The sequence below is a fragment of the Rousettus aegyptiacus genome, unplaced genomic scaffold (genome assembly GCF_014176215.1).
Source record: "Rousettus aegyptiacus isolate mRouAeg1 unplaced genomic scaffold, mRouAeg1.p scaffold_m13_p_6, whole genome shotgun sequence".
Taxonomy (NCBI): Eukaryota; Metazoa; Chordata; class Mammalia; order Chiroptera; family Pteropodidae; genus Rousettus; species Rousettus aegyptiacus.
The window spans coordinates 78,404,280-78,431,951 of NW_023416309.1; the positions used below are offsets into that span (position 1 = coordinate 78,404,280).

General features: G+C 39.5%; 1 protein-coding gene across 2 annotated transcripts in view; it reads right to left on the bottom strand.

The window, feature by feature from the left end:
* VPS53 (VPS53 subunit of GARP complex) overlaps positions 1-27,672 on the bottom strand; it is a 122,690-nt gene that overhangs the window by 11,930 nt on the left and 83,088 nt on the right. For both annotated transcript variants that reach the window (XM_016138974.2, XM_016138975.2), the window contains 5 exons: positions 25,875-26,022; positions 21,761-21,843; positions 20,695-20,773; positions 10,088-10,236; positions 5,793-5,862 (listed from right to left, as the gene is read on the bottom strand). In XM_016138974.2, coding sequence (XP_015994460.1) covers positions 5,793-5,862; positions 10,088-10,236; positions 20,695-20,773; positions 21,761-21,843; positions 25,875-26,022 — 529 coding nt within the window. The remainder of the gene's footprint in view (positions 1-5,792; positions 5,863-10,087; positions 10,237-20,694; positions 20,774-21,760; positions 21,844-25,874; positions 26,023-27,672) is intronic.

Sequence of the window (27,672 nt, forward strand, 5' to 3'; positions counted from 1 at the left end):
GCCCAGCACCATTTATTGAGATCTTCCTTTCTCAACTAAATTACAGGGTCATAGCTTTCATAAATCAAGTGTCTGTATATGTGTGAGTCTATTTCTAAACTTGATTCTGTTCTATTAGCTTATTTGTCCCTGGTGCCAGTACCACAGTCTAAATTACTATAGTATTAAGTCTTGATACCCTAAGGTTTAAGTCTTCCAACTCTGTTCTTTTTCTTTAAAATGATTTTAGCTGTTCTTAGCCTTTTGTATTTCCATCTAACTTTCAGAATCAGCTTGTCAGTTTATACACACACAAACACACACACGCACTCACACGCCACCCATGCTGGGATTTTAATTGGGACTGTACCAATGCTATGAATTAATTTTGGAAAACTCTACATCTTTTTGAGAATTTTAATCTAGGAACATGAGCCATCCTGTCATTTTAAAGGTCTTGTTTAATGTCTCTTAAAACTGTATCGTTTTCTACATAGAAGACTTGGACATTTTTGATAAATTTATTCCTAGGTATTTAATGTTTTCCTAATGCTACTGTAAATTAAAGATTTTTAATTTTTAAGTTGTTGCTGATACAGAAATATTTAAAATGTCAAAAATAATTTAATACTGACCTTATACCTAGCAACCCTGCTAAATTTATATTTTAATAGTTTATCTGTAGATTCTTTTAGATACTGATTTACAATCATGTTCTCTGTTAAAAATGATAGTTTCTTCCTTTCTAATTTGTATTCCTTTTAATTCTTCAAAAAAAATATTTTTTTTTTTTTTTTTTTTTTTTTTTGCCTTATTGTTCTGGCAAGGACTTCAAGAGCAATGTAGGACAGAACTGGTGATAGCAGACATCCTAGTCTTATTCCTAACGTTAAGAGAAAATCTTTCTATATTTGACCATGAAGCATGATGTTTATTGTCATTTTTTCCCTTCGACTGATTCATTTATTTCGTAAGCTTGTTCAGTTCTCCCAACTCCAGGCCCTGGATGACCCTGCTGATAGCTGCAAAAGCCTCGAGAGCATGGTCGTGCCTGTCTCCTCACTCTGTGTGGCATGAAAAGAGAGAGGGCCTTTTTTGACTGAGTGATAAAAGAGGCTTTGTGCTCTCAGTGGAAAGGATGGTCTCATAGAAATCAAGATGGGCCAGACCTTAATCAGACAGAGAAAAGTGAGTGGCTGGGTAGATAAGAGATTCAGAAAGCTCTTTAGAAGGAGAAAAGTGATGTGCGAAAGGGAGAAAGAAAATTCTACTATTTGGGAAGAAGCACATGCATTCAAAAAAAGAAAGGAGAAAGTTTAACTTTCCCGAACTCAAGTTCTAAAATCAGAAAATCTAGAAGGAAGTTAGTTTAATTGCAAAAGTATGAAAGTTTTGTGTCGATCCCCAAATAAAATTTTATTTTGGATTACACATGAATAGAATACATGTGGGGTGGATACTATTATTATTTTTTAGATTTTGTTATGGAGAATTTCAAACATAGATGAAGTAAACACAATAGTAATTATAAATCTTTATGCACCTATAGCCCAGCTGCAACCTCCAAAGGCATTGTTATTCTCATCTTATTTCACTTATGCTTTTAAATCCTGTGGTTCTCAGCTTGGGGTGATTTGGTCCATTCCCCCAACCCCCATCCAGATATCTGGCGACGTGTGAAGAGATTTCTGATTGTCAAATTGGGAGGGTATAACTGGCAACTAGTGGGTAGTGTGGTAAGTGATGCCGCTCAACAACCTGTAATATAGGACAGCCCCCACAACGAAGGATTCTCTGGCTCCATATGTCAATGGTGCAAAAGGTGAGAAACCCAGCTATGATCACTCCCTATCCGTCGCTTCATTTTTTTGAGGTAAAATATACATACATTGAAATATACAATTCTTAACTGTACAATTTTCCCAAATGGATTTACCCATGTAATCCATACCCTCTCATAAGTTTTTATATATACTCTTTATCAGATTCAACAATCCCTTCTATTCCTAGTTTGCTAAGGTTTATTTTAATCGATAATTTATAGGTATTGAATTTTATCAATCTATTTTTTTTTTTTAAGGAGTGTTTAAAAACACCTGCCACATTTAGGATATTTACTGAGAAGAACTGCATCTGAAAAATAACCATCCTACTTTCTTATTTTTCCAACTGTGATGATATACATACTACCTGATTTTCTTTTTTCCTTTTCTTGGTGTTTGGGCTTAAAAAAAAAAATCTGAAACTTGCTTTAAACCGTTTTTTTTTTCCATATGGTTTTGAATCATGTGAATTTAAAAGTCCACATGGTCAAAATATGTTATATACATAGAATGAAACGTTATTCAGCCTTAAAAAGGAAGGAAATTCTGAAACATGCTACAACCTAAATAAACCCCGAAGACATGCTAAGTGAAATAAGCTGGACACAAAAGAACAGCTATTATACAATTCCACTTATGTGAGGTAGCTAGAGTGGTCATATTCATAGGGATAGAAAGTAGAATGGTGGTTGCTCGGAGCTGGGAGAGGGCAGAATGGAAGGTCAGTGTTGAATGGGAATGGAGTTTCAGGATGGGAAGATGAGACGGTCTGGAGGTGGATGGAGGGGATGGCAGAACGACAATGTGAAATTACTTAATAATATTAAACTGTACACTTAAAAATGGTTAAAATGGTAAATTTTATGTTTTGCATGTTTTACCACAAAAAAGTCAAGATGGCATATAAAGGTAATACAAAGGAAAAGAAAATAACCTCGTAGATATAAAATATATTACTTAAAATATTTTAGACTCCATAATATGATAGATCTAAAAGGGGTGTGTGAAGAATGTCTGGTTCAGTGCTTTTATTTAAACAAATGGAAACTGAGCCCAGAGCAGGGAAGCAACTGCTCATGCTCACGGGGACCATTAATAGCAGCAGAGTGGGGACCCCCAAGTCTCAGGGTTCTTTTCCTTACACCATATTATGCTGCTTCCTCTATAGTTAAGTTGGTGCAAATGGATTCCATTTCTGCTGTGTGCTCATAGATACAATGGCTACAGACTACTTAGTGACCTTGCAAATCCCATCAGATTCTCTGAAAATCACAAACTAGCAAGAAGCATTACAAATACAGGTATGGCTCAGTTTCACATGCCCTTGCAATTGCTCAAGAGGACTCTGGGGCCCAAAATAAATAATTCACTTTATACAGTAATCAGGAAGAGCAGGAAAATGTCTCCTTTCCTATTTTCAGCACGTGTATTAAAGTATAATCTAAATTTAGGATGTAGTACCTTTGTGGCAAAGAAGAGGCAGTTGAGATTAGTTAAATCTTAGATTTGAATGTCACAGTTTTATTAAAGCTCTGATTACTGCTGCTAGAAGATGTTCAGTCTATGAACGTTTCTTTGCTAACTTCTTTATTCCTATGATTCTGCTGCCTGAGGGATCATACCTTCGGCTACATGACTGTTTGGGTTTCTAAGCCCAGATATTTCAGGCAAGCATAGACCCAGCTAAACCTGAACTTCATGTGGGACTCCTTCAAAGGCCACATTGCCCTTTGGATCTCACCACGCCATCTCCAGGCACGGCCTGTTGAGATCCACACTCCCGTATAACCCACTCATATTTGCTCGGGGTCTGAGAACGGAAAATCTTAGTTTCTCATCCATAGCTCAGAGCAGAAGTAATTACTGGCTAAACTGATATTTTTTGAAGATATGGGCTTTGCGTCTGAGCTGATTATTTTAACATTCTTTTAAGGAAGAGAAAATCTGAGGAAAATAGATATGATATTAGATTTACATGACAATACGAAAATATCAGGATTATGAGAGACTAACTCAGCTAGCAAGGCCTGGGAAAGCTGCAGTCTCATGAATGCGTGTTCTTAATGAGCCAACTTTGTGTTCCAGTGGTTTCATCAGGTCTAGAGACAGAAACCTAGTAACTGAGAACTCTAAAGCTTCTTCTAGATACACAGATCGTAATCGCTCCACACCCTCTCTGATTACACCCAACAGTGAGATGAACAGAATCAATTCTCAGTGAACACAGGCTAATGAAATTGGAGACGTGTTGGGGAGGGGCATTAGGCTGCTGTTTCTAACTAAGAATTAGCTCTATGCTTATTCCATGCAAGAGTCTAGCGTTTCAAAACACTGAAATGTTACAGTCAAACACAGTCAGTGTCTGAATCCACACAACCTCTCAAGAGGTTTTCTGAGACGATATTTTTGACTCTGGTTAAAGCTGGTCAGCCAGACAGCCAGCAGCAGGCGTTGACTAGGTGTTACTATGCACAGAGATGGGAAATGAAAGCAGAAACAAAGTCGTGTCTTTGGTCTGAGGAAGCTTAAATTAGTAAGAGTTGGCATTTGTTGAGGGCTTACCATGTGTCAGACATTGTGCCATTCTCTTGTTTAATCCTCGTAACTACCCTGTGAGGCAGTACTAGGATTAACCCCATTTTACAGATGAGAAAACTAAAGTGGTGGGAGGTTAAGTAACTCATCTAAGGACAAACAGTTGCTATGCTGCAGACAGGATTCAGCCTCAGACATCCATGATTCTGGAGCCCATAACCTTAATGCTCACATCATACTGCCGTTCCATAAACTAAAAGGCCACTCACGGAAAGAGTATTAAAACACACTGCACTTATCAGATTCAGAGATTCCTGATATTCACAGGTATTACATCTCTAGCTTTGATGCTTCATGAGATCCATGATGCACTGGGCATATGCCCACTCGCCATGTTCCAGAGGTATGATGGACCAGCACAGCCTAGAGCCCAGTGTGAGGGCAAGTTACTAAGCTGGGAGAGAGCTGAGCCTGTACCTAGCTGACTAATTTGGTAGAAGATCAGAAAATGCCTTGAATTATATAATCTTCTTACTTAAAAATGTAGTCGAGTTCTTTCAAATATAAAAAGTAACTGAAATAGGTTCACTAAGTGTTGCCAGATAGAAGCCTGGAGAGAATTTGTTTTAATATATGAGAATCATTTATGATCCGTATATAAAAAGTTTACATCTAAGTAGGCGTTTTTAAAGAATTAGGGGATGAATATTATTGTTTGCTTCTTTAAAAGTAAGCTTAAGCTGCTCTCTGAACTCAATACTCATACTTTGAAGAGTCTGAAGATGGCAGCTGAAATGAGGTGATTCTGCGGTAGCATGTAACTCTACTCATCAGTGCTAATGTGATTAGGTCTATGAAGAGATGTCTAGAAGCACAGAATTCAAGTGAATGGAGTGGGGCTAATCAAAGAAGGCATCTTGCGTGAGGTGAACAGAGTTTTTCAGCACCAAAAAGATAAACCTTTCTTTGCTACTCTTAAGTGGATTCTGCCCCAGCAACTATGGGATCCAAAATAAACAGGGCTTCTGCCTGGACACTTTTCTCCTTGTCCCTCTCAAGCCCCAGCTCTCAGAGAAGCCTCTCTGACCTTCCACTCTAAAGCCATTATTCCCTCATGCCCCTAAGATATTCTTTCACGTAACCCAGCTTTAGACCCTTTAGCATACTTTTAATTTCTTTGTAAATTGTATATTGTCTGTCTCTTCTTACTAGAATGAAGCTAAGATCTTTTCTGTCTCATTCACTGTATTATATCATGCACCTAGAACTTAATATGTGCTCAACAAAATATTGCTAAATAAATGGATAACTGAATTAAGCTATCAGGTCATCACGCTATCCCCAAAGAGGGAAAATCAGCACTTGTACTCCAGACCAGATCTGTACTATAAAGGTTATGTGTGTGGTCTATGACTAAAGACAGAAGGAAAAGGCCCTATATCAATTTCGCCTCACCTGTTCTGCTCCCACCATGCTAATTGGCTTGCACTTGAAGAGGTGGGTGATGAACTTGGGAATGAAGGAGCTGTGGATAAAAAAAGAAGTGACAAATTAGGCTTATTTTCTCTTCTGTAAAGAACTGCAGAAAAAATTTCAAGGACTCACTTCCTTCCATAAAGAAACTGAGAATTAAGTAGATACTTCTGTAGCCTACCAGCATCTATTGCCTTCTCTTTCTTTCCTGGTTTTATTTAGATATACATGGCCTTGGGATGTAAAAGAAAAGTTAATTCCTCCTACCTTATAGAGGTGAATTCTAATTAGCCTCAGCCAGTCAGGGTATGGCATTCCTTTGGTAACTGTTGTTGGTCTTGAGATGGGGATGTGATCTAAGTTGGCCCATTCAGACTAGATGCATTTTATTGCATGGCTGGGGCAAGACTCTCTCTTCTTCTTTAGGGTATTCTTGTATTTGGTTATATCATCTAGGGTGGCCATTTTCCCACCATTATGAGGCTGAGGCCAGCCCCAAAGAGAGCAGGGTAAAGAACCTGGGTCCTTAATGATGTTGCTGAACAACTGAATCAACCATTCTTGGATCTGTCCCTACTCTGGGCTTCTGGTTTACATGAAATAAAGTTTACCTTCTGTTTAAGTCACTTTGAGTCAGGGCTTCTGTTCTTAGTAGCTGCAAAAATCCTAACAGATATGAGAGTAGAATATACATAAGGTATTTAGGGGATCTTAAATGCAAAAATAGGAAATATTGTTAAGGAGTAACTGTCAGATCAGGAACAAAATATATGATCTCTCCAATTTACCTGGGGCTGAAGGACAACTTGGATTAGGTGAATCAATAATAATGCTGGTTTGGGGAAAGGGAGAATTAAATTTGAATAGGTCAGGAGGGATTTCTAGGATAAAAAATTGCAGGGGCTGAGTAGGGAAACTGGGTTGTACTGATGTAGAATGAAAGGTGTGGGAACTAGAAATGCCTATAATCAAGGCCAGATCTAGAGTGACAGACTGGGGGATGGGTGGTGGTGGTGGTGGAGGGGTAGATGGTCATAAGGGCTAATGGCCAAAAGAGAAATGGTGGCAATAAAGCAGGATTTGTTGGCTGAGATAAAAGCTGGCTAGCACTCATTTCACTCTTCAAATGCTGCTCTCAGGCTTGTGACCTCCATCCTCTTCGATATTTCTCCATCTTTTTCTGTATACTTGTGCACACTCTAATATCCAACGACCTACTGGACATCCTATTGGAATGGCCTACTGGCACATCCACCTCAGCATATCCATGACTCAGCCTCACCCCAGAATCCAGGTTCAGTGGACTGGATCTTATCTACGCAGTCATCTAAGTCAGAAACTGGGAATTACTCAAGAGGGCTCCCTCACCCTCAATCCCAGTATCTAATCGGTTACTGGCTCTTCCCCTGAACTCCTATATCCATCCTTCCAACCATTGCCACTACTGCCTTGAGCTCTTTCGACTGTTTCCTAACTGGTGTCCCAGCCTTCAGCCTCACCCTTTCTAATCTACCTGCTGCCAAACGGACTTATTTCAAATACAAATATAATCAAGACCCTCTCCTGATTAAAACTCTTGTAAGGCTGCAGATAAGGCCCTCCTTGGTTGTCTAGATTCTCCGAGTCCAGCCTCATCATGCTAAGCCCTGTCACTGTATGCTTCAACCCAGTTGAGCTACTTGCAGATCCCATGATTCTGCAGGCTATTTAATGCCTCTGTGATTTTGCTTACACTGCTCCCTCTGCCTAGAATGCTCTTCCCTACGGCCTTGTGGGTCAGTACACACACATCTCTTGGGCTCTGCTCAATGACGTCTCTCCTAAGAAGCCTTTCCTCCATCGCCATATTCTTTCCACCTTATTCTGCGTAGAGTCCACAGACCTTTAGCTAACCATCTAACCTACTTTATGATACTTATTCACATGTCAGTTTCCCTCTACTTGACTCTAAGGCAAATGAAAATAGGGACCATGTCTATTATGGCCAAAGCATTTAATTCTGTGTCTGGGACGTAGCAAGTTCTCAAGAGAATGCGTGTTGAATAAATAATAAATAATAATAAATAATAATGGTAGCAGCTACCACCTTTTGAATGTCAGCTTGGTACTAGCACTTTATCAGGAAGTTTACACATGCCTTCTCATTTTATCCTCCCAGCCACTGTTAAGAAATCTGTCTTATTAGCTCCATTACTGAATGGAGGAGAATCAGCTTAGTGGACGAGGGAAGTCACTTGTGTTTCAAATAGTAGTTTCAACGGGGGGTGGAGGAGGGTGATCTTGATGTTTAAACAGGAAAGGCTGTTGCTTCACAGACCAAATGGAGGCAAAATGGAACATCTATGGCTTTGCTTTGGTGGAAAGGAAAGGAAGTTAAAGAGAAATGAATTTAAACTCCAGAGATCAAATCTATGGGCAGATCTGCTGATCGGGAGGGAGAACAGGGACTATTTAGAATAGATTCTTCACACCGGAGTCAGGCCGAACAAGAACGTGAGGTTGACCTCATGAATAACTGGAAGGGTACATAGTTTATAATCTAAGTTACTTTACACTAGAATAGGCTTCAGTTATGCCCTCAAACAGGCTGTGTGTTAGTCTACTGGGGGTGACATAAGGAAAATACAGGGACCAGGGACATGTCTTTGGGGGGAGAAGTCCAGCAAAGTAGTGAATAACTGCTAAGCATGTCTCCAGCCCCTTGAGGTGGTGGTAGCTATTGCTCTTGGCTGGGGGAGGGTCTTCACACAGCCCCAACCTCGAGGTTTCAAGTCTTCGACTGGGATTCTACAAGGATGAGAGGGTACCACGGATTGAATCAGAAAGCCACTTTCTAGATCACAGGTTAAACTTTTCCAGATGTGAGAGATAGCCGCCCTACTCCCAGCTCATCCAATGTGGGCTTAGTAATGACACGGCTCTGAGAGGCTGTAAGGCCGATGCCGGGACGAGCCCAGAAAAGGAATCTCTCATTCACTTTAACGTGAGCTCAATCAGACCCCTGCACAACCACACTGGAGTTTTTTGGCCACGGTAAATTTTCATAGAGATACTATTTCTACCAGGGGTTATAGAGAGTGTCACCATGTGATTTATCGGCAATGCTTTTAACACACATTAATGAGCACCCAGAGAGTAAAGGAAATGTCAACTCCTGGGTCACCTGCCATACTGCAAACATTAACACCTCCCTGGAGAGTCCACTCTATCCCTTCTTGACAAACTGGAAACTGAAGCTGACACCACAAACCACTCCATAACTATTGTTCCTTAGGGATTTATTTGTGAACGAGAGGAAAGACTTAATTGAATACAAATGGGGAGAGACTTGGGGATGACAGAAACCTGGAGTCCTAAATCACCTTCTGGGACTTGGATGAGAACCATCTAAACACAGTAGCTTGGACGGGGCTGACCTTCCTGAAGCCCTTTCCTGAGAACTTGCTGAAGCGCTTGTTTGATAACTGGTCAGAGGGGCACTGACCTCCGCATTGTCTGGTCTCAGGGGAAACAGTGCTACAGCGAGATGCTGACTGACTGGCAAAAGACCGAACTATTTCCCTGCTTCAAAACATCAAACCAGAAACGGTCGCACGTGAGGACATGGCAGGAAAACAGCATCTCAGTGTGTTCACTCCAACAGCCTTCGTAAAGCAGCTCCCTGATTTGCCCTTCCCAACTTCTGGTACCTTCCTGGACTCAAGGACATCTACAAGTGAATAAATTTTGGTAGCCACATTAATAGGTACTATGGGGAAGGAGGAAGAGAAGGCTCAAAAGAAACAGAACTGATGGTTCCTACCTTTATATATATGGAATCACTGAAAAAAAATTTTAATTAATCCAGCGGGAGGCTGGGGCACAGTTATGTCCACGTAATTAAAAATAACAGGATCCCTCAGCTCATTTCTCTTTGCCTTGGTCTGGCTGGTGACTGTACTGCTGTTACTGTTATCTGTGACGTCAGCAGATTTAGTTTTATTATTACACTTTAAAAAAAAATTAGTTTCAAGTATATAGTACATTGGTTAGACATTTATAGAGTTTATAAAACAATCCCAATTGCTCCTTCTCTCCTCTGGTTTTCCACCTCGCCAATATATTAATACTAACTACATTCCTTATTATTATGCTTATTTTGGGCACAAAAAAAATCAGTCTGCCTGTTGGCACCAGAATAAGCTCCAGCTGGATGGTGGGGACACCTAGACTTTGAGCATGCTGGTAGTAAGTACAGCGTTAACATAACCCAATGATGATAATGTTCCAGGACTTACTTTGCAAATTTAATGCAGAACTGAGTGAAGTATTTTCGCGTCGAAGCCAGGTTGTCACGGATGATGGGGACGTTTTGCTTAATGTGAAGAATGACAGAGGTGACATAGGGGCTCTGGTCGCCAACATGTTCCACATTCTGCCACTGCATCTGAAAAGGGAGACAGGGCAGGACAAGCCTTTAGATCCCTCACAGGAGGACGGCCTTACCTGTTACCAGAAAAGGGTCAGGGGGAAGTGGATATTAGGCCGTAGCTTGCCATCACAGCTGCCAATTTGTTTTGGGGAGTTTGTCTTATCCAGCTGGTAGTGGGTAAGTGTGAATAAAAACAAGTATTTCCACCTCATCCATGACAGCGAGGTGTCACTCAGGCATCTTTTCTTACCCTGTCTCTCTCACGCTTGAAACAGCCTTCCCTTCCCACTTAGGTGGTCATCTTCTAAAGGAACCCTCACCAGGCAGATGAATTGGATCCTATTCTTCTGTCAGCTATTCTACCAAAAAAAGACTGTAGGAGAACGGGAGAGGGACATCTACTTCTGAGCAGATTAGTAGCTTGGGAGGCCAGAGAGGTGGCTGGGCTAAAATGAAATGAAACCTGGCCAAGAGCTAACTTATGCTTTTCTCTCAAGTAAATTGAGAGGAGTTGAGAATTTTTTAAAAAAACAAACTAGAAATGATATGACATGTGAGACTTGCTTTAAAATATCTGGGGTCAGGAGGAGCAGATGAAACAAAATTAGTGAATCTGCGTGATGGGTACATGAGGTTCATTATACTGTTGTCTTTACTTTTGCATATAATTGAAATTTTTCATAATAAAATGTTAGATTCTCATTCCTCGAACCTTTGGGATTATGTCAGGATTTCGATCAAGGGGAAGGAGAGAGGCTCCCTGGCAAACCTAAGGGGCAGGTCAGAGGGTAAGGCAGTGATGGGGAACAGGGAAGGAAAATGCCACAGGGATTGAGTGGGTGGCAGGGGTGGGGGAGATGAGCATTGCTCAGAGGACTGATATGGTCCCTGACCAGGCCGTGGACAAAAGAGACTGCCTGGCTCAAGTTCTAACAACCTGAGGAGCAGTCAGGGAATTGCTCTGGAAAGTACCAACGGCAAAACAGACAAAGAAGCAACACTGTAGTGTCTTTTCCCCCTTGAGAATACACAAGAGAAGAGAGGCAGCATCGGCTCCCCGCCTGTCCGGAAGCTGGCAGAGGCTGGGCACTCTAATCCTGAAAAGAGTGGGAATGTGCTGGAGGAGCTCTGCTGAGTCAGCCTCTCAGAATGGAGCTGGGCTGTCTGTTAAAAAGATCCTAAGCCAAACACAAACCATATAATATGTTCATAGAAGGAAGGCAGTAGTTCTGAGGCCTTGATGTCTCTGGCAAGAAAACACTATTTTTATAGAGCTCTTGGGGAAAGGAAAAATTCAATGCTGAGAGAACTTGTTTAAAAGAACCGTATTGTACATGGATGATTCCTCAGCTCCTGGGAAGCTCAAGTGACTCTATGTTTTGTCCTAATGTTTCTTCAAATCAGCAGACACTTATATTCTGAAAGCTTTAGGTAGGTATAAGCACAGAACCACAGAAAAGCAAGAAGGGACCTCCATCTTCATTTTATAGATAAGAAAACCAAGGCCCAGAGATGTTAAGTTTTGAGGCTCTAGATAGAAAAAGGTCTCTAATTTTTTACTGGAGAAAAATAGTAACAAATAATGGAGAAACAGTAGAAAGGTCTAATATGAACTGACTTTATATTCTAATGCTTTGGTTACGCATAATGTTTTCCTCATTTGCTTTTATCTTACTGAAGAAGCTTCTTTTTCCACCTGGCTTTAGAGATTCGATCCATCCAAACAACGAGCATCCTAGGCGATTTTAAATGAGCTCACTGGGTGAGGCGAACACTGACAGATACTGTCAACGTCTAAACTTCATCTCGTTCTGCAGTGACGCTTAGCACAGAATGCCCCAGGGAAACACATAGAGCTGGGAGAGGAGCTTGGTGTGCCAGCCTCCAATTGACGTGAGGTGCTGACTACTGTAACCTAAAGTGGCAGCATTTTATATTCCAACATCTCAAAAAGTTACTAAGCAATTACCTAAACATTACAGTTCTCTGTTAACAGAAGAAGACCCTAAAAGGAGGTGGTGATATGCCCTGTCATTGGTTACAAAGCAACTCTGAAGGAAAATGGAGTGTAGGATGTGGGACTTCAAGTTGCTGCTGGTGAGCCAATCTCTCTTGATCACTACTGGCCATGTCAGCACTTGCCCACATTGAAATATATATGAAAAGATTGGATTTTCTTTTATACTTTAGCCAGTTATGACCCACTGGTCAAGTTCACAGAAGTATTAGCAAAACTCAAGAAGATTCCTGATTTTCAGTTTAAGTCAGCTTAACAAAGTAAGAAAACAATTTAAAGTACTAAAGAATAAAGAAAGTTGACATCATGTTTATTCTTATTTTTTAAAATGTGCAAAATATAGTTAGCAGTGATTCTGTTCAGTCATTGCCTCAGATGGTTGATTCTTACCATCGCCCACCTGAGATGACTTAAGGTTTGGGTTGTAACTTGAATGTCCCAAGGTACCTACCTACATTAGGACTTAACATGTGCAGGCTGCTTTGCCTGGCACTTTGAATAAGACATCTCATTTACTAGTCATACATGATGTCATATAATGCTCATAGCAACCCTGTAAATGAGGAAACTCAAAAAGCTCAAAGAGGTTGGGTAACTCAGCTGGTAAATGGTAGAATAAAGACAACCCAGATCTGTCTGAAGCCCAAGCACTAAGCCAGGCTGCTTCCTAGATACTTATTAAACAACAATTTTTTAAGAAAAGAATAAAAGCACTTACTGGGCCTTAGTTCAAGGTAAATCCAGTTTCTTAAGGAGACGCTAATAAAATATAGAGATTAAGCAAAGTAATCTTTAAAAAAAAAGAAAGAACAGTAGCTTGCATTAGAAGAACAAACATGAAAAGCCATCAGGAGAAATAAGATTCCAAGTTTTCCAGGTAAACTTGGCATTTGACATTTAAAATTTACTTCTCCATACTTAAAGTTTTTCTTTTTGTGTTTTTCATTTAGGGAGTGGGGTGGGGTTGAATACTACTGGCACTAGATAAATCACAAGAAAAACAATTTGCAAAGAAGCAGTAACTAAGATGCAGGGTTGACAGAAACACAGCAAAGAAAGGATCAAGATAACAATGCCAGAGCCTCCATGACCCAACACGTAGCCACCGGGACAGATTGTGGGGTTCAGGGCATCACCGCTGCCCGTGGCTTCTGCCGCCTGAGGAAGGAGCGTGTGGTTGATGTTAACACTTCACAAGGAAAGCTGGGGAGATAATCACTTCTTAGAGAGGGCCCACTGTAGCAGAGAATTCTGACCAATCCACTCAGCAGAGAACAGAGCTCCACCAGCTTAATGTGGAACTTGGTTGTCTGCATGGCCATGTGAAGCTTGGAAAGAGGTCTCCTGAGAAACTGATTTTCCTTAACTAAAAATTCAAACTTCTACCTATTCATTTGATCACAGGACTAGAGATATACAGAGCACAGACTCAGACATTTGGATTCTGGGAACATTTCAGACAAGTGGAGTCCAGTGTTTTTGTTTAAGGTGCTGGGACACTGGCCCCAAGCAGTGGCTTTTGCTACATTTATAGGTACCACCTGCATGTACAGCACTAGATCAGGCACTATGTGGGGAATAAAAAGGGGAAAGAAACATTTCCCGAGCACCTGCTATGTATCAAGCACCACATTTGATGTCTTCATGTGAACTTATTGCTTATAATAACATGGTGAAGGAGGTATTATTCTCCCGCTTTACAGATGATAAGAAAGTCTAGAGGATAATAAATGTCTTGCCTAATGAAGCATAAGTGAGAAATTAGCACAGTTGAGATCTAGAAATAAATCTAACTCCAAAGTCCATGTCTATTTTGCTGTGTTGCTTTCCAAAAGAAGTATTACCATTCTAAATGAACTTGAAATTAGCTGAAGGAACTGAAGCAAACAAAATCTACATATAGTACAAGGTTGTGCACAATGACTCTTCTCACCTCTCTGGTCAAGGATACATGCTCCTTAACTCCAAAAGAAAATCAAGAAGATACAGAATAGAAACTAGAGTAACAAAGGTTTAAAGAAGATGAATATATATATCCCCTCTCCCTCCACTCACTGCTTGGCTAATGGAAAGGTGAATTTGTACAACCTTTCTTAAAAATAATTTGAAAACATCTATCAAAAATCTTAATATTTTATATAGCTTTTGATCTCTGCAATTCCCTTTAAGGCAATTAATTATTCTAAGCTAATAATTATGACTTTAGAAACACAAACACAGATGTTCATTGACAGACTGTTTATAAATGTGAAAAATTGGAAATAACTTAAAACTCCATCATGTGAATTGATTACATACATTTTAAGGGAAAGGGTAGATTACAGTACTTAAAATGAAGAACTCTGAAGTCTGCCAGTTATGAATTCTAATACTGTCTGTGCAACCTAGTGTGTGACTTGGGCAAATTATCTAACCTCTCTGGGCCTCGGTTTTCTCAGCTAAGATTCTAGGATAATAATAACACCTAAAGTCTGTATAGTTTTGAAAGATAATGCATGAAATGCTCTTACATAGTGTCCAGCATGTATTAATTCCATGGTAAATGTTAACTACTATGTTATGATTTTAATAACAAATACTCTGTACTATGGAATACTATGCGATAATTAAAATATTGTAGTTTGAGATTAAATGACAGAGACAACAAAACCTGCTAAATAAGAAAAATGGGTCATAAAACAGTAAAATATGAACTTATTTTATTTAAAAATACATAAAAAGACTGAACTATATCCATTAATTGGAATTATGGGTGATTTAAATTTTCTTCCTTTTAAAAGTCTATTTTCTATAATGAATGTGATTTCCTTTGGTCATAATAAATCTTTTTTAGGAAAAAAGAAAGATGTGCTTTGATTATAGGTGGAAAGCGAACTTGAAGATTTCTTAATCATGCAGTTCTGTGGGCCTCCTGAAATAGATCTACATTTTAATGACTGAGGAAAATGAGAACAGATTTGAGGACTGTTCTAGCTATTTCAAAATGTCTTTGGGGGATTAGTAATACAGCCTCCTAAATTAGTACATGTTCACAATCTTGAAATCTAATAGAAATTACATGCCAGACTGTAAGGAAATTTAATTTGCTCATTTCTTCTTTCTGTTTTATTCTAAAACTACCATTAATGGGAAAAAAGCTAAGTGTGTTTGATTTTGGAAAGAAATTCTTTCAACCTCGTGATGTGAGTAGCCCTAAGAAAAGGACTTAGCAAGGAGAGGACCAGGGAACAAATGGTCCCTTTAAAGAAAGTCACAGAATTTAAAAAAACAAACAAACAAACAAACCCTATCTGTAAGGCCATAATCAGACTTACATTTAAAGACAAAACTCTTCATATTTCCACACAAACACTTCAAACAACTACCATTTCAAGAATCAGGAAAATTGGTTTTATTTCTGGCTTTACTGTTATAAAGCTTTATGATTTGGGGCATATTATGAAAAAGGAAACAAACAAACACACCAGAATGACAATTCATTAGTTTTCAGGAAGGAACTGGCAAAGCAGACTGGACTACTCGGGTTGGCTTCTCAACCTATTTTCTCTTCTGTGGAAAAGTCACGGTGTCAGATCAAGAAAAGCTGAAGACAAGTATCTAAAAGATGCCTGAAGGGCTCATATTCAAGTATGCATGAGTACTCATGTGAACCTAGCAGTAATGGGCACACACTGACTTACTGTTCTTCCACTTTTAAGAAAGTTACTTAACCTGCTTTTGCCTCTGTTTCCAAATCTACCCAAATGACTTACTCTTATTCTGTATGTATGATGTGGTACAATCCTGCAGAGAGACCTGAATTCGAATCCTGTCTCTGGCACCTACTAAGAGATCATGGACAAGTAACTTATACTCTCTGAGTATCAGTTCCCTTATGTGTGAGAGGGAGTAGGAAATAACATAGCCACCTTATAAATTTATTGTCAGAACTAAATGAGAAAATGCATTTAGGTGTTGATTCCTGTTAAGTGCTCCACAAATGATAACTTATTATCATTTCACAGAGCTTATCTAAAAAAAAAAAAATAACACAATATGGGAAGGGAAACTTATCAGCAACACTACTATAATCTCAAAGTTACAGTTTCAGAAATACCACTAAACTCTCACTTCCTCCACATAGGCGTAGCCTGCTTAAGGCCACTTGTGTGTTTTCTATCAAACTTTGCCCCTCTGTATTTCCTCTCCTTTCCAGCAGCAGGGCTTTTGCCTACGCCTGGGGGAGCTAATAGCTGGATGTGGGCATGCTGTAACTCTGACCTTTCTCAGTCGGCTCCAGGATGCTACTTGTTGAAGTAAGAGGCCCTGCTATTAAGGACCATCAAGAAACATCACATTATCTTCAAAAGCACCTGTATGCACCTTAAAGTTTCAGGGGCTTCGATCCTGCCATTTCTTATAAAGACACCCAAGTCTCCTACTCTTATGCCTACCTGCTGCGCACAGCTAAATCTGTTCAGTACAATTATCTCCGTCTCAAGCAGTCACCATTCTTTTGTCAGGAAGGTGTCTACAGACTTTAGTTTTTTTTCTTCCTGCCTTTTTCATCTTCAAAGCCATTCAATGAATATAGCAAGACCTCGAATAATGTTTTATTCAATGTCATTTTGTTATAATGCTGTAGGAACTTAATTCTTATTTAAGGCAATGAGCCTATTGGTAAAATTGGTTTTGTTATATATTGTTTTACTTTAGGTCCCAGAACCTAGTGACATTAAGCGAGGACTTACTGTACTACCATTAAACAAGTACTATGCTACACCATGTAGATCTAAAACTGAATAAGTTTTCATGCTGTTCAAAGATTAACAGGGGAGGCAGAGATATTAAAATAATTGTATAACAAAGCAGAGGTAGTCTACATACTATAATGTCTTGAGGGAAAAAGACAGTTGAGGTGAGACAAAAAAATGGTATCACTGCAAGAGACTCAAAATAGCCCAATCTTGAAAAAGAAAAAAGATGGAGGACTCACATTTCCTGATTTCAAAGCTTACTGCAAAGCTACGATAATCAAAACAGTGTGGTACTGGCCTAAGGACAGACATATAGATCTATGGGATCGAACAGACACTCTAGAAATAAACCCATACATATATCTATGGTCAATTAATGTTTGACAAGAGTGTCAAGACCACTCAATGGATAAAGAAGTATTTTCAACAAATGATACCGGGATAGCTGGATATATACATGCAAAAGAATGAAGTTAAATCCTTACCACACACCACATACAAAACTAACTCAAAATGGACTGAAGGAGTAAATGTAAGCACTGAAGTTATAAAATGCTTAGAAGAAAATATGGGGGTAAATCTTTGTAATTTTGGATTAGGCGTGGCCTTGTGAACATACTAAAAACCTCTCAATGATATACTTTGAAAGGGTTAATTCTGTGACATGTGAATTATACCTCAATTTTTAAAAAAGGGGGCAGAAATATCTTAAAGAATATGCTCATTGGGCAGACAACAGTGAGAAGATAATTCTAAGCTGAAAGAACAGAATGAAAAAAGGTATGGAAACCACAAAAAAATAACGCATTCAGGGAAGTAAAAGTGGCTCAGAGGCTGCAGTATAGATATATGCATAGGAAATCACAGAACGAACAAGGTAGCAAAGAGACAAATAATGAAAGTCCTATGTGCTAAGCAAGAAGGAAGTCATGGGGCGTCTTCAATGAGAATGATCTCCCAGGAGAATGACTTAACCAAATTGTTTGGCTCAATCCATCTTGTCAAAGAAGACTCCTTCCATCAACTCAGAATCATCCAACTCTGCTCCACTTTGGCAAACCCGACACTCATTTTCTCACCATTTATAGAATATATTTATTCACAGCATCAGTTATTCAATGTTTTCTCCTTACCAGAATATAAACTCCTTAAGGGCTCCCCATTTCCAATCTTGACTATGTAAGTACAAGTACAGAGCCCCTGTGGAATTCCAAAGATGTGTAATGAGACTGGCAATTTCCACGAAGTTCTGAGCTTTCCTCGCTTTACAAACCTTTGCTCGTATCGTCACCCTGTTCAGAACGCCTTCCTAATCACAAGTTTGTTCAAAAGTTCACCATTCTTCATGGTCTATTTCTAATGCCACTTCCTTATGAAGGCTCTGCTCTTCTCCCATCTGGATCTAAACTCTCCCGTCTTTGAAAGAGGGTATATTTTGTACTTTTCTTATGGGAATGATTTTGGTACTGATTTTTTTATGATAGTAAAGTACAGTTATTTGGACATTCCTCTCATCTCACACATCTCTTGCCCCACACCTTCTGGAATCTAAGAACCCTGAGATAAGGTCTATGCCCTTCCCAGCCTTATAACTCCTAGCACTGTGCTGGGTAGAGTCTGAACTGAACCGTTCAATTAGCAGCAAAAATGATGGAATCAGAGGCAGAAATTAGCATGACCACAAAACAAGTTTTTAAAAATCCTAAAAAAACTACACAAAACAGGATACAGGCACAAATAACAGACAGTGTATGCGGAATCAATCTGTGACCACTTGGCTTGTTTATATCTGGTCATTTTCATCACATGAATTTCATTTTGCTAGAACTCCAGAAGACTCAGACAAAGAGTAATGGCCTCCCAGCTGCTGTGTTCCCACATCTGTGGTTTTCCTATGATATAAACAAAAGATTCTGGAGGTATGGTCTCTGTTAATATTTGCTGGTACGGGTCTAGGGGAGACATGGGTGGTGGGGTCAGGGGGAGCTTGAGAGAAATCCACCTAGTGAACTGACAGTTCATATAAGCAACACCTGGAATGTTAAATCCCTTTCAATTGTTATTTTATTGAAAAAAAAATTCACTCTTCCTTTAGTAAATGTAAAAATTTTTTCACCAGCTGCATTCCAGTCTCAAGTGTGTGGCAGCTCAGGAGAGATGGCAGCTGGAACAGATCATATTCAGGATGTAGTAAACGTTCACCAGCAGCTAGGGGATAACCAGAGCGCACAGAACAAATCTTCAGAGCCACGCTCCTTTAAGAATATGGGTTAGCATCAACCTGCCTGCTCAGAGTTTTCTGCTTGTAAACACTGAGAATACTGGAAATACACATCTACATCTGATTGGCAAAAGGCAAAAGGGTTAGCCTTTTGAATAGAAACTCTGTGACATCAGCTATTCGGGACTCCCTACTTAACTTCATAAAACCCTGAAGCCTAAGTTTTGGTTTTAATCCTATTTTTGTTAAATATTTACAATCTACTACAAAACCAAATTCAGATCAAATGTCTGCTTACATAACCTCGTGACATGGCCACTCCTCCAGATGAGAGGGAAAGAGAGCTAGCATTTATTGGTACCAGGTCAGTTTTTCTCTTTGTGTTCCATCCTCACAACTCTGGGAGGCAGATACGCGCATTTCCATACAGATGAGGAAACTTGGGCCCAGAGAGGTTAAAGCATTTGCTCACACTTCCAAAGGAAAGAAGAGAAGAGTTAGGTTTGTCTGACTCCAAAGCCAGTGTTCTTTCCATGTGCTCTGCTACTGGCTGGTATACCACAGAGAAGTCCTTTCTCCAGAATTTGTAAGAAAGCTACAAGAGTCTATGACTCTAAAAGAGGCACTGGCAAACTTTTTCTGTAAAAAGCCAGATAGTAAATATTTTGGGCTTTGCAAGCCATATGGTCTTAGTGTAATTACTTAAGTCTGCTGTTGTAACAAAAAACAGCCACAGATAACATATAAATGACTGAGTATGGCTCTGTACCAATAAAACTTTATTTACAAAAACAGGCAGTGAGGCCAGATTTGCCCCACAGGCTATAGTTTGCTGACACCTACTCTAGAAGGTTGTAGAGTGGGTAGCTTCATGTTATTTGGCTTAGAAACTAATAAAGAATTGCCTGTTTCCAACTTAATCAGCAAACATGACAGTCTTCTATGTTCTATATGGTCCACACATTTAAGGAATTTGCATTCTTTTAGGAAGAAAAGACACAGGCAAATAAAAGCCAAATAGCAACACTACGCAGTATGTGGTAAGTGCCAAAGGAGGGGAGTTGAGGGCCAAAGGCTGACTGATGGGCTGCCATAGTATCAGAAAACCACGGTTCACAACTCGGTCAAATAATCCTGCATTGCCACCAGAGCTCAGAAGAAGTCAGAAAAACCTCTCAGCGGGCAAGAATGAAAATGAGTGATATGAGCACTATCAAAAATGCCCATTCTAATGAGACCACTTAAGGTTTTCAAGGATGTGTCAGATACTAACCAAAGATAATATCTCCTTTGGATTTACCAAACACTTCCATATCTTTTTCTCAAAGGACAATTGACCTAAGGTGCAAGATAAACTGAGCACCTTAGGAAACTTGTAGGTCTTCCATTTCTCTCTCAGGCCATACTTTAAGAGCCCAAAGAAGCTAGAGGCGAAAGCCAAGAGAAACCATCTGAGGTTACTCTTGGAGTCTAGGAAGTGGCACTTACTAAAACCTTACCTTGCTCATGGCAGTTAGGGCAGGATCGCAGGCAGCATCCAGATCCTGAACCAGCAACTGAATGCTGCTAGAGATGACACTGCAAATCAGACAAATTACTAAGGTCATAACTTAAAAAAAAAATTTTTTTTTGAATGACTGACATAGTCCCCTGCATATGTTTTAGGCACCTGTGTAAATTTAGATCCATCATTACATCAGAAACTCAGATTCTAACTTGACTTTCATTTCAAAAAGGAATTAGTGACAATGAGGAGCATTTGGTTCTTTCTTCATTCTTGCTGCATGTCCTGGTCTTATTCGGGTTTGTCCCTACTCATTCAGGACACAAATTTCCAGAGCTAGTCTCCCTATTTGCTACACCCCAAATCCCTCTTCATTTCTGTCTTCAAAAGTACCTGTTTGCCAAAATGTTTACATCAGAACTTGGAAAAAAAAAAAAGAAATTGAGAAAACAAGAAATGACATCGGAAGAGAATTTTGATTTTTCCTTAAGTGGTTGATGAGAAAGCTGAAGCTTGGTGTATCCCAATTTCATTTAAAAACCACAACAAAAATACTGCAAGGTCACATCAAGAAAAGAACTGTATCAAGAAGGTTTTACAGTTTGAACATCTTGGGAGAGATATCCTCCCACCTTAAACACACACACACACACACACACACACACACCATATGGCTAAAATCAGTCTGCTTACAGCTATATATTCTAAAATATTGGAGGAGGGGCTGGTTGTCCATGAACGTAGGGAGTCAGATAGAAGGCCTTGGACCTGACTTTCTTGCAGGGATGGCCAAAGGAGGCTTTCTTCTCTTTTGTTATTCTAGACAGTACAACAATAAAGACCCGTAAGCTAAAAAAATAGATTGTATCTGAGGAAGCAGAATGGGAGGTGGCTGCAGCAGCTTCTAATGCTTCTTATTTAGTGGCTAGTGGAGAATATTCCTGATCCAACAGGAAGCCCTGGAAACCTCTTAGGTTCTGTAGTGACCTAAAGCCTACAGCCTGAGACGTGCTTCTTTGTGAAGGGCAGGCCCTGAGCCTGCAAGTGTGCAAGGTACATACGTGCTGAATGTGTCCATTTCTCCAGTCAGATTGATTCGTTCGATCAGACTTACATCAACTTTTTCTTTGAGTTTTTCTTCTAGCTATTAGAAAATAAGAGAGAAAAACATGCTGAATGATTATCCAAAGGAGTACTATAATACGAATACTTAACATTGACTGGGTTTAATGATTCAGAGATAATTCCAGGCACTTTTCACGTACTGACTCATTTCATTCTCACAACTCTATGAAGATTCTTATCCCCATCTAAGAGACGAGAAAATGGAGGAGTGACCTACCTAAGATAGCACGTGGTAGGGCCAGGAATCAAATTCCTCCAGAACCTATGCCCTTTAGCACTGGCTGGTACTTGTTTCTTATGACACACTGACAATTCATTTCATTAGTTTTAAAAAGACTGGGATTTTTAGGATACTCCCTATCCTTGAACTGCAGGCTTACTCCCCAAATTGGAAGCCTCTGGTTGTGGGTGGCAATACAATTAAAGTATTTGCTGAAAGCTACTATGTGCCACCCAGTGTGTTAAGGTGCAGGGGATACCGAGGCAAAGAAAAACAGCACAGTCTCTGTCTAGATGAGAAACACTGGCCATGCTCCCAAAGAAAAATACAACTGACCAGGAATTATAAATATCTCCAAACATCCTGGGAATTGATTCATCTTACACTCCCAGATCTATTTATTACACGAACTCTAAGAATAACAAATATTTTGTCTTAAATGTAAAAGTTTTCTTAGGGGTATATAAATTAGTGTGATCTTTTTGGAAAACAATTTATTTAAAAAGCAAAAAATTAGATCTACATACTTTAAACCAGAAGCTTCACATCTAGAAAAGTATTTCAGTGAAATAATGAGAACAAGGTATGAAAGCAAGCATTTTTTTTTTTTTGCAGCATTCATTAATTCAACCAGTATTTACTGAAAGCCCATTTTGTACTAGGCTCTGTAAGAGTCTAGGAGTTATTCAGTGAACAAAACAGATAAGATCCTGTTCTCATAAAGCTCATATTCTCATGCTGTTTACTACTGAAAAAGCAAAAACAATCTACACATATATTTACAAGGGACTGATGAAACAATTATGTCGCAGGCTTACAATGCTTAAACTCTTCAGCAGCCTCTTCCTATTACACTGAAAATAAAAACCAAACCTCTAACCATGATTTGTATCCTGTCTATCTCAACTGCCCACATCTTGCTTTCCCCCTTGCATGCTTGACCATTTAAAGTTCCGGAAATACCAAAATCTTTCCCTGCTCAGGGTCATCATCATACTTTGCACTTCCTACTTTCTTTCCTTGAAACACTCTTTGCTCACCCCTCCTAACCAGCTTCCTTGCTTTGTGGTCCCCTACCTCCCGACCCCTCCAAGCTTCTCACTTCGCAGTCTCCTTTCCGACCTTCAGGTCTCTGCTTCAATGTCACCTCCTCGGAGAGGTCCTTCTTCACCACTCCACTTCTGTAGGCAACCAACTAGGACTGCAACATCTGTTTCCTTCCTAGTACTTACCACAAAATGGAAGATACTTCTTGGCTTGCTTATTTATCATCTGGCTCTCCCATGAGTTCTAAGTTCCACCACAGAAAGAAACTTGGCTACTTTGTTCACTACTGTTAACATCAAATATAGTGCCTGGTACATATATAAGTGCTTCATAAAGATCTCTTGAATGAATGAATGGGATACCCTATGAAAGTGTTGAGTCTAAAAGTGTTATAAGTAGTGTACCAATATTGATACATTAATGGCATTTAAAATTTTTTATTTTCCAATTCTTCATTGCTTGGATTTTTGAGACTCTAATTTATCATCTCATTTCTCTTTGCTGCCCACACTTGTAATTTTTTCTAAAAAAACCTGAGTTGTTTGCCCTGTGGATTTTCCCATAGTTTGAATTTCATTGATTGCATCCACAAGGTATTAACATGTTTCTTTGTCCCTTGTATTTCCTGTAAATTGTAGTTTGATGTACAGTTGACCCTTGAACAACATGGGTTTGAACTGTGTGGGTCCACGTACACATGAATTTTTTTTCAATAAATATGGTAAATATATTTTCTCTTCTTTATAATAATCTTAATAACCTTTTCTCTACCTTACTTTATTGTAAGAATATAGTATAAAATACTTATACTGTATATAACATACAAAATATGTGTTAATCAACTGTATGTTATTGGTAAGGCTTCCAGTCAACAGAAGGCTATAATAGTAGTTACGTTTTGGAGAAGTCAAAAGTTATATGCGAGTTTTCGACTATTCAGGGGGTCAGCATCCCTACCCTTATGTTATTCAAGGGTCAACTGCAGAAGCTTGATCAGATTTAGCTTCTTTTTTTCTTTTTAGAAAACTTCATCATAGTGGTGTTGTGTACTTCTATCAGGAGATACGTGACGTTTGGTTGTCTCTCTTTTTGTAATGTCCAGATCCATTAGTCTCCTGGGAGATATAAAAGAATCAGATTCTAGTTCTATCTTTTCTTTTTCATTTATTAGCTAAAATTCTGCTATAAAGAGATTCTTCTCATCATCAATGACCTGGTTATCCTGAGGCGTGTGTACCTAGGGCCTGGTGCACCCAGGGTATATGGTCCATGGCTCCACCTTGGGCGCGAACCCAGGACCTTCTGTGTGTAAAGCAGATGTGCTAACCACTACACTATGGAGCCACCCCCTGTATTCACTTTTATAACAGGTAAAAATAATTTTCACTAAATAACAAAAATTGACTACATCTATTAATGAGTCAGCAAAATGGTCTCTGATCCACTAATACTTCCAGAACTGAGAATCTGGTCTAGAAAAATAATAATGATCATAGTAAAGACATGATAGCAACAGGAAAAATGCTAATGCTATGATGTTAACAACAAAAAGATATGAAAATTAAGTCAAGATTATAACACATAAACCTATGTGGACAAAAAATGATTAGAAAAAGACCTCTAAACTGCTAATATGATTATTTGAGGTGGATGAGCTTTAAGAGTCATTTTATCTTTTTTTTAGGTACCATGGTTTAGTTTGAAAATACTTTATTTATATGTGCGATTCTTTCTCTTTCTACACACACACAAAATAGTGTTTCTGCATCAAAGAACTCTGGGACCCCTACTTTGGAGGTCCTCACAGATATTGCCATCCTGCCCTGGGAGTTCTTGGGGCTAAATGGATTGCCATCCCTGGCTCCAAGGCCAAACCTTTATAGATCATTTCCTGCGTAACTCAAATGGCCAGGTCCCAAGCAGAGCATGCTGCTGCCTATCCCTCTGGCTTGCTTAACCCCAACTGTGGAGTTTTGGCGGGGAATAGTTCTTATTCGGCCTCCTGTATTCTTGCTTGAGTTCACAGGTGCTCTAAGCTATGCTGTCTGAACTGCAATTTATGACTGCCTTCCTATGATCTAGACATGTGTAAATAATAAACCCAAAAAAGAGGGAAGAGCAGAACCTTCCCCAATTACTTTCTTTCTCTTGGCCTTAGGTGCATTCCAGACCAAATGTGAAACGGAACTTCTAATTCCATGTCTAAGGCTGAATGGAAAATTATTCTGGGTCTTCCTTCTTTTAATTGGGAGCTCCAGTAGAGGCATCACCCTTTCCTGCTTCACAGTTCCTGAACGTCAGCATCCAAACAATGGTTATTTGTTTAGGCAGATTGAGACTGCTATGTAAATTCCAGGAGACACATAAAAGCCCAAAGGATTCTGCTTAGTCTAGTAATAGTTCTGAGAATGGAATAACTGACTGTGACTCATCATACCAAAGGTTAGGTCCTAGTATCATTTAGTTTGTTCCTGCATGTCTCATACTAGAGACAAGGCTACTGACCTACTTTCAAGAGGGCATGCCCTTTCTGTAGCTTACATAACTCTGGGGAAGAGATCAGCCACATTTTCTTGCCCAGGATCCTTTTAACAAGGCCCTTCTGTAAGATGGCTGCCTGGGCCGTCTTCTGGCTAGACAGTTAGTTTTCCTCTGTGGGAGGCCAACTTGTCTGCCCAAGGTTTTATGTGACCTTGTTGGGGCCCACACTCTTACCTACTGAGCTAAGTGGCCCAGATGGTTCAGGAAAAGGAGGTGGAGAGTGGACAGCCAGGGTGGCTCACCTGCTGGGTGGTGGCCAGACAGTACTCTGCTGTGCTCAGGATGCTGCAGATGAGGCAGAGCTCCTCTAGAGTGAACTTGGCCACTTCTGAGCCTTCCTTTTCCTTGAGGAGACTGCTGATGGTCAGCCCTCCACTGCTGCTTGTGGTTCTGAGGAAAAGGAACAGGAAGTAGTCAGGCTGGGACTTCTCATTTGCTTCCTGAACTGGAAACTGCTCATCTTAAGGGAAAGAAAAGGGGGAAGGAAAGGCTGGACGTGGCCCAAACAAACCCATATACAATGAGTTTTTTCCTATTGACCTCGCTTTGACTATCATCTATTTAAATTCTCTGACCATCAGAAATAGAAAGGGATGATTCCAACAGTGAGCCAGTAATCAGTCATGCCCACTATGATGACTCTGATACTCAGAGAGGCTACTGAGCAACCTCTCTGCTTAGCTTGGAATTTCCTGACCTATAGAGCTCATTCAGAATCATCTGCATCATAAAAGCTGGTTCCTCAACTGTTTCACTTAAGAAAATTTTGTTTAAGAATTTGTACATTGTGCTTGGGGAAGGGCACAGAAATGAATGTTAAGACTTGGTTCCTTCCCGAAGCTCTGACTGTCTTCAGAAAGCTAAAGGCATCTCATCCCTTCCTACTAATATAATCAATCACATGCTCACCAAATGTCAAAACGCAGTTATAAAACTTCCTGCTTTTTCAGCTGTGAAAACCTAATATATATTTTTAAATAATTCATAACATTTACCTTAAAAATAAGAAATTTCTCCTTTTAAAACAGAGGCTCGGTACTTATAAGGGTGTGGTGGCACTGGCAGTCTCGTCTACTATGGGTTAGGAACATTGAACTGTATAACTTTTCTGGAGATACATTTTGGGAGCTTAAAAAAGTGTTCAGATGATTTTACCCAGCAGTTCTATTTCTGTTCAAGGATGCTTTTCCGAGTGTTATTTAAAATACCAAAATAGTGAACCCAACCTACACGATCAATTAAGAGAATGATCATTAAGAATCTCAGAAGTTAACTGGGATTCTTCTTTATGTTCAATTTCCATAGCATCATTAAAAGTGTTTTGATACATATTTACTGTCACGAGTGGTGACTGGGGCACCCTTCGTCCACGACCACAGTTTCTCTGGGGCAGCCCTTCGTCCACAGCCCCAGCTCTCAAGTGAGTTTTAAAGTAGTAACAATTACCCATTGTATCTGGATACTTCGAAATGCTTTCACCTCCCCGCATTTTTGTGAATATTGTGAATAGTCGCTTTAGTAACAACATCCCAGCTGAGTATATCACTTGTTTCCCGCTGTGACACTGACTAATACACATGGGAAAACACTCACAGGATGATGCTAAGTGAAAACAGCAGGGTATAAAATTCTAAGTTATATAGCCCCAGTTCTGTTAAACAAATAGCAGCAAACAATCCACACACACACACACACACACACACACACACGAAAAACATATAGCAGAACATTACATTTGTTTTCTCTGGGTAGTGAGGTTACAGGTGATTTTTTTTTTTTTTTTGTCTTTGTGCTTTTCTGTGTCTTTTAAACTATAACGAACTTGTATTATTTTGGTAATTGAGATAAACGTTACTAAAAAATTTAAAATAATTTTTATCATAGTTAAAGAAATTCTCATTGGTGAGTCATATGTTATTTCAAATCTCTTGTGGAGCATATCGATTTTATTTCCTTTCCACCAAATAACATAAAACTCTCATATATGACACATTTTAGTGACAATGACAGAAACGGACTCCAGAATTGTTGAGTATAGCC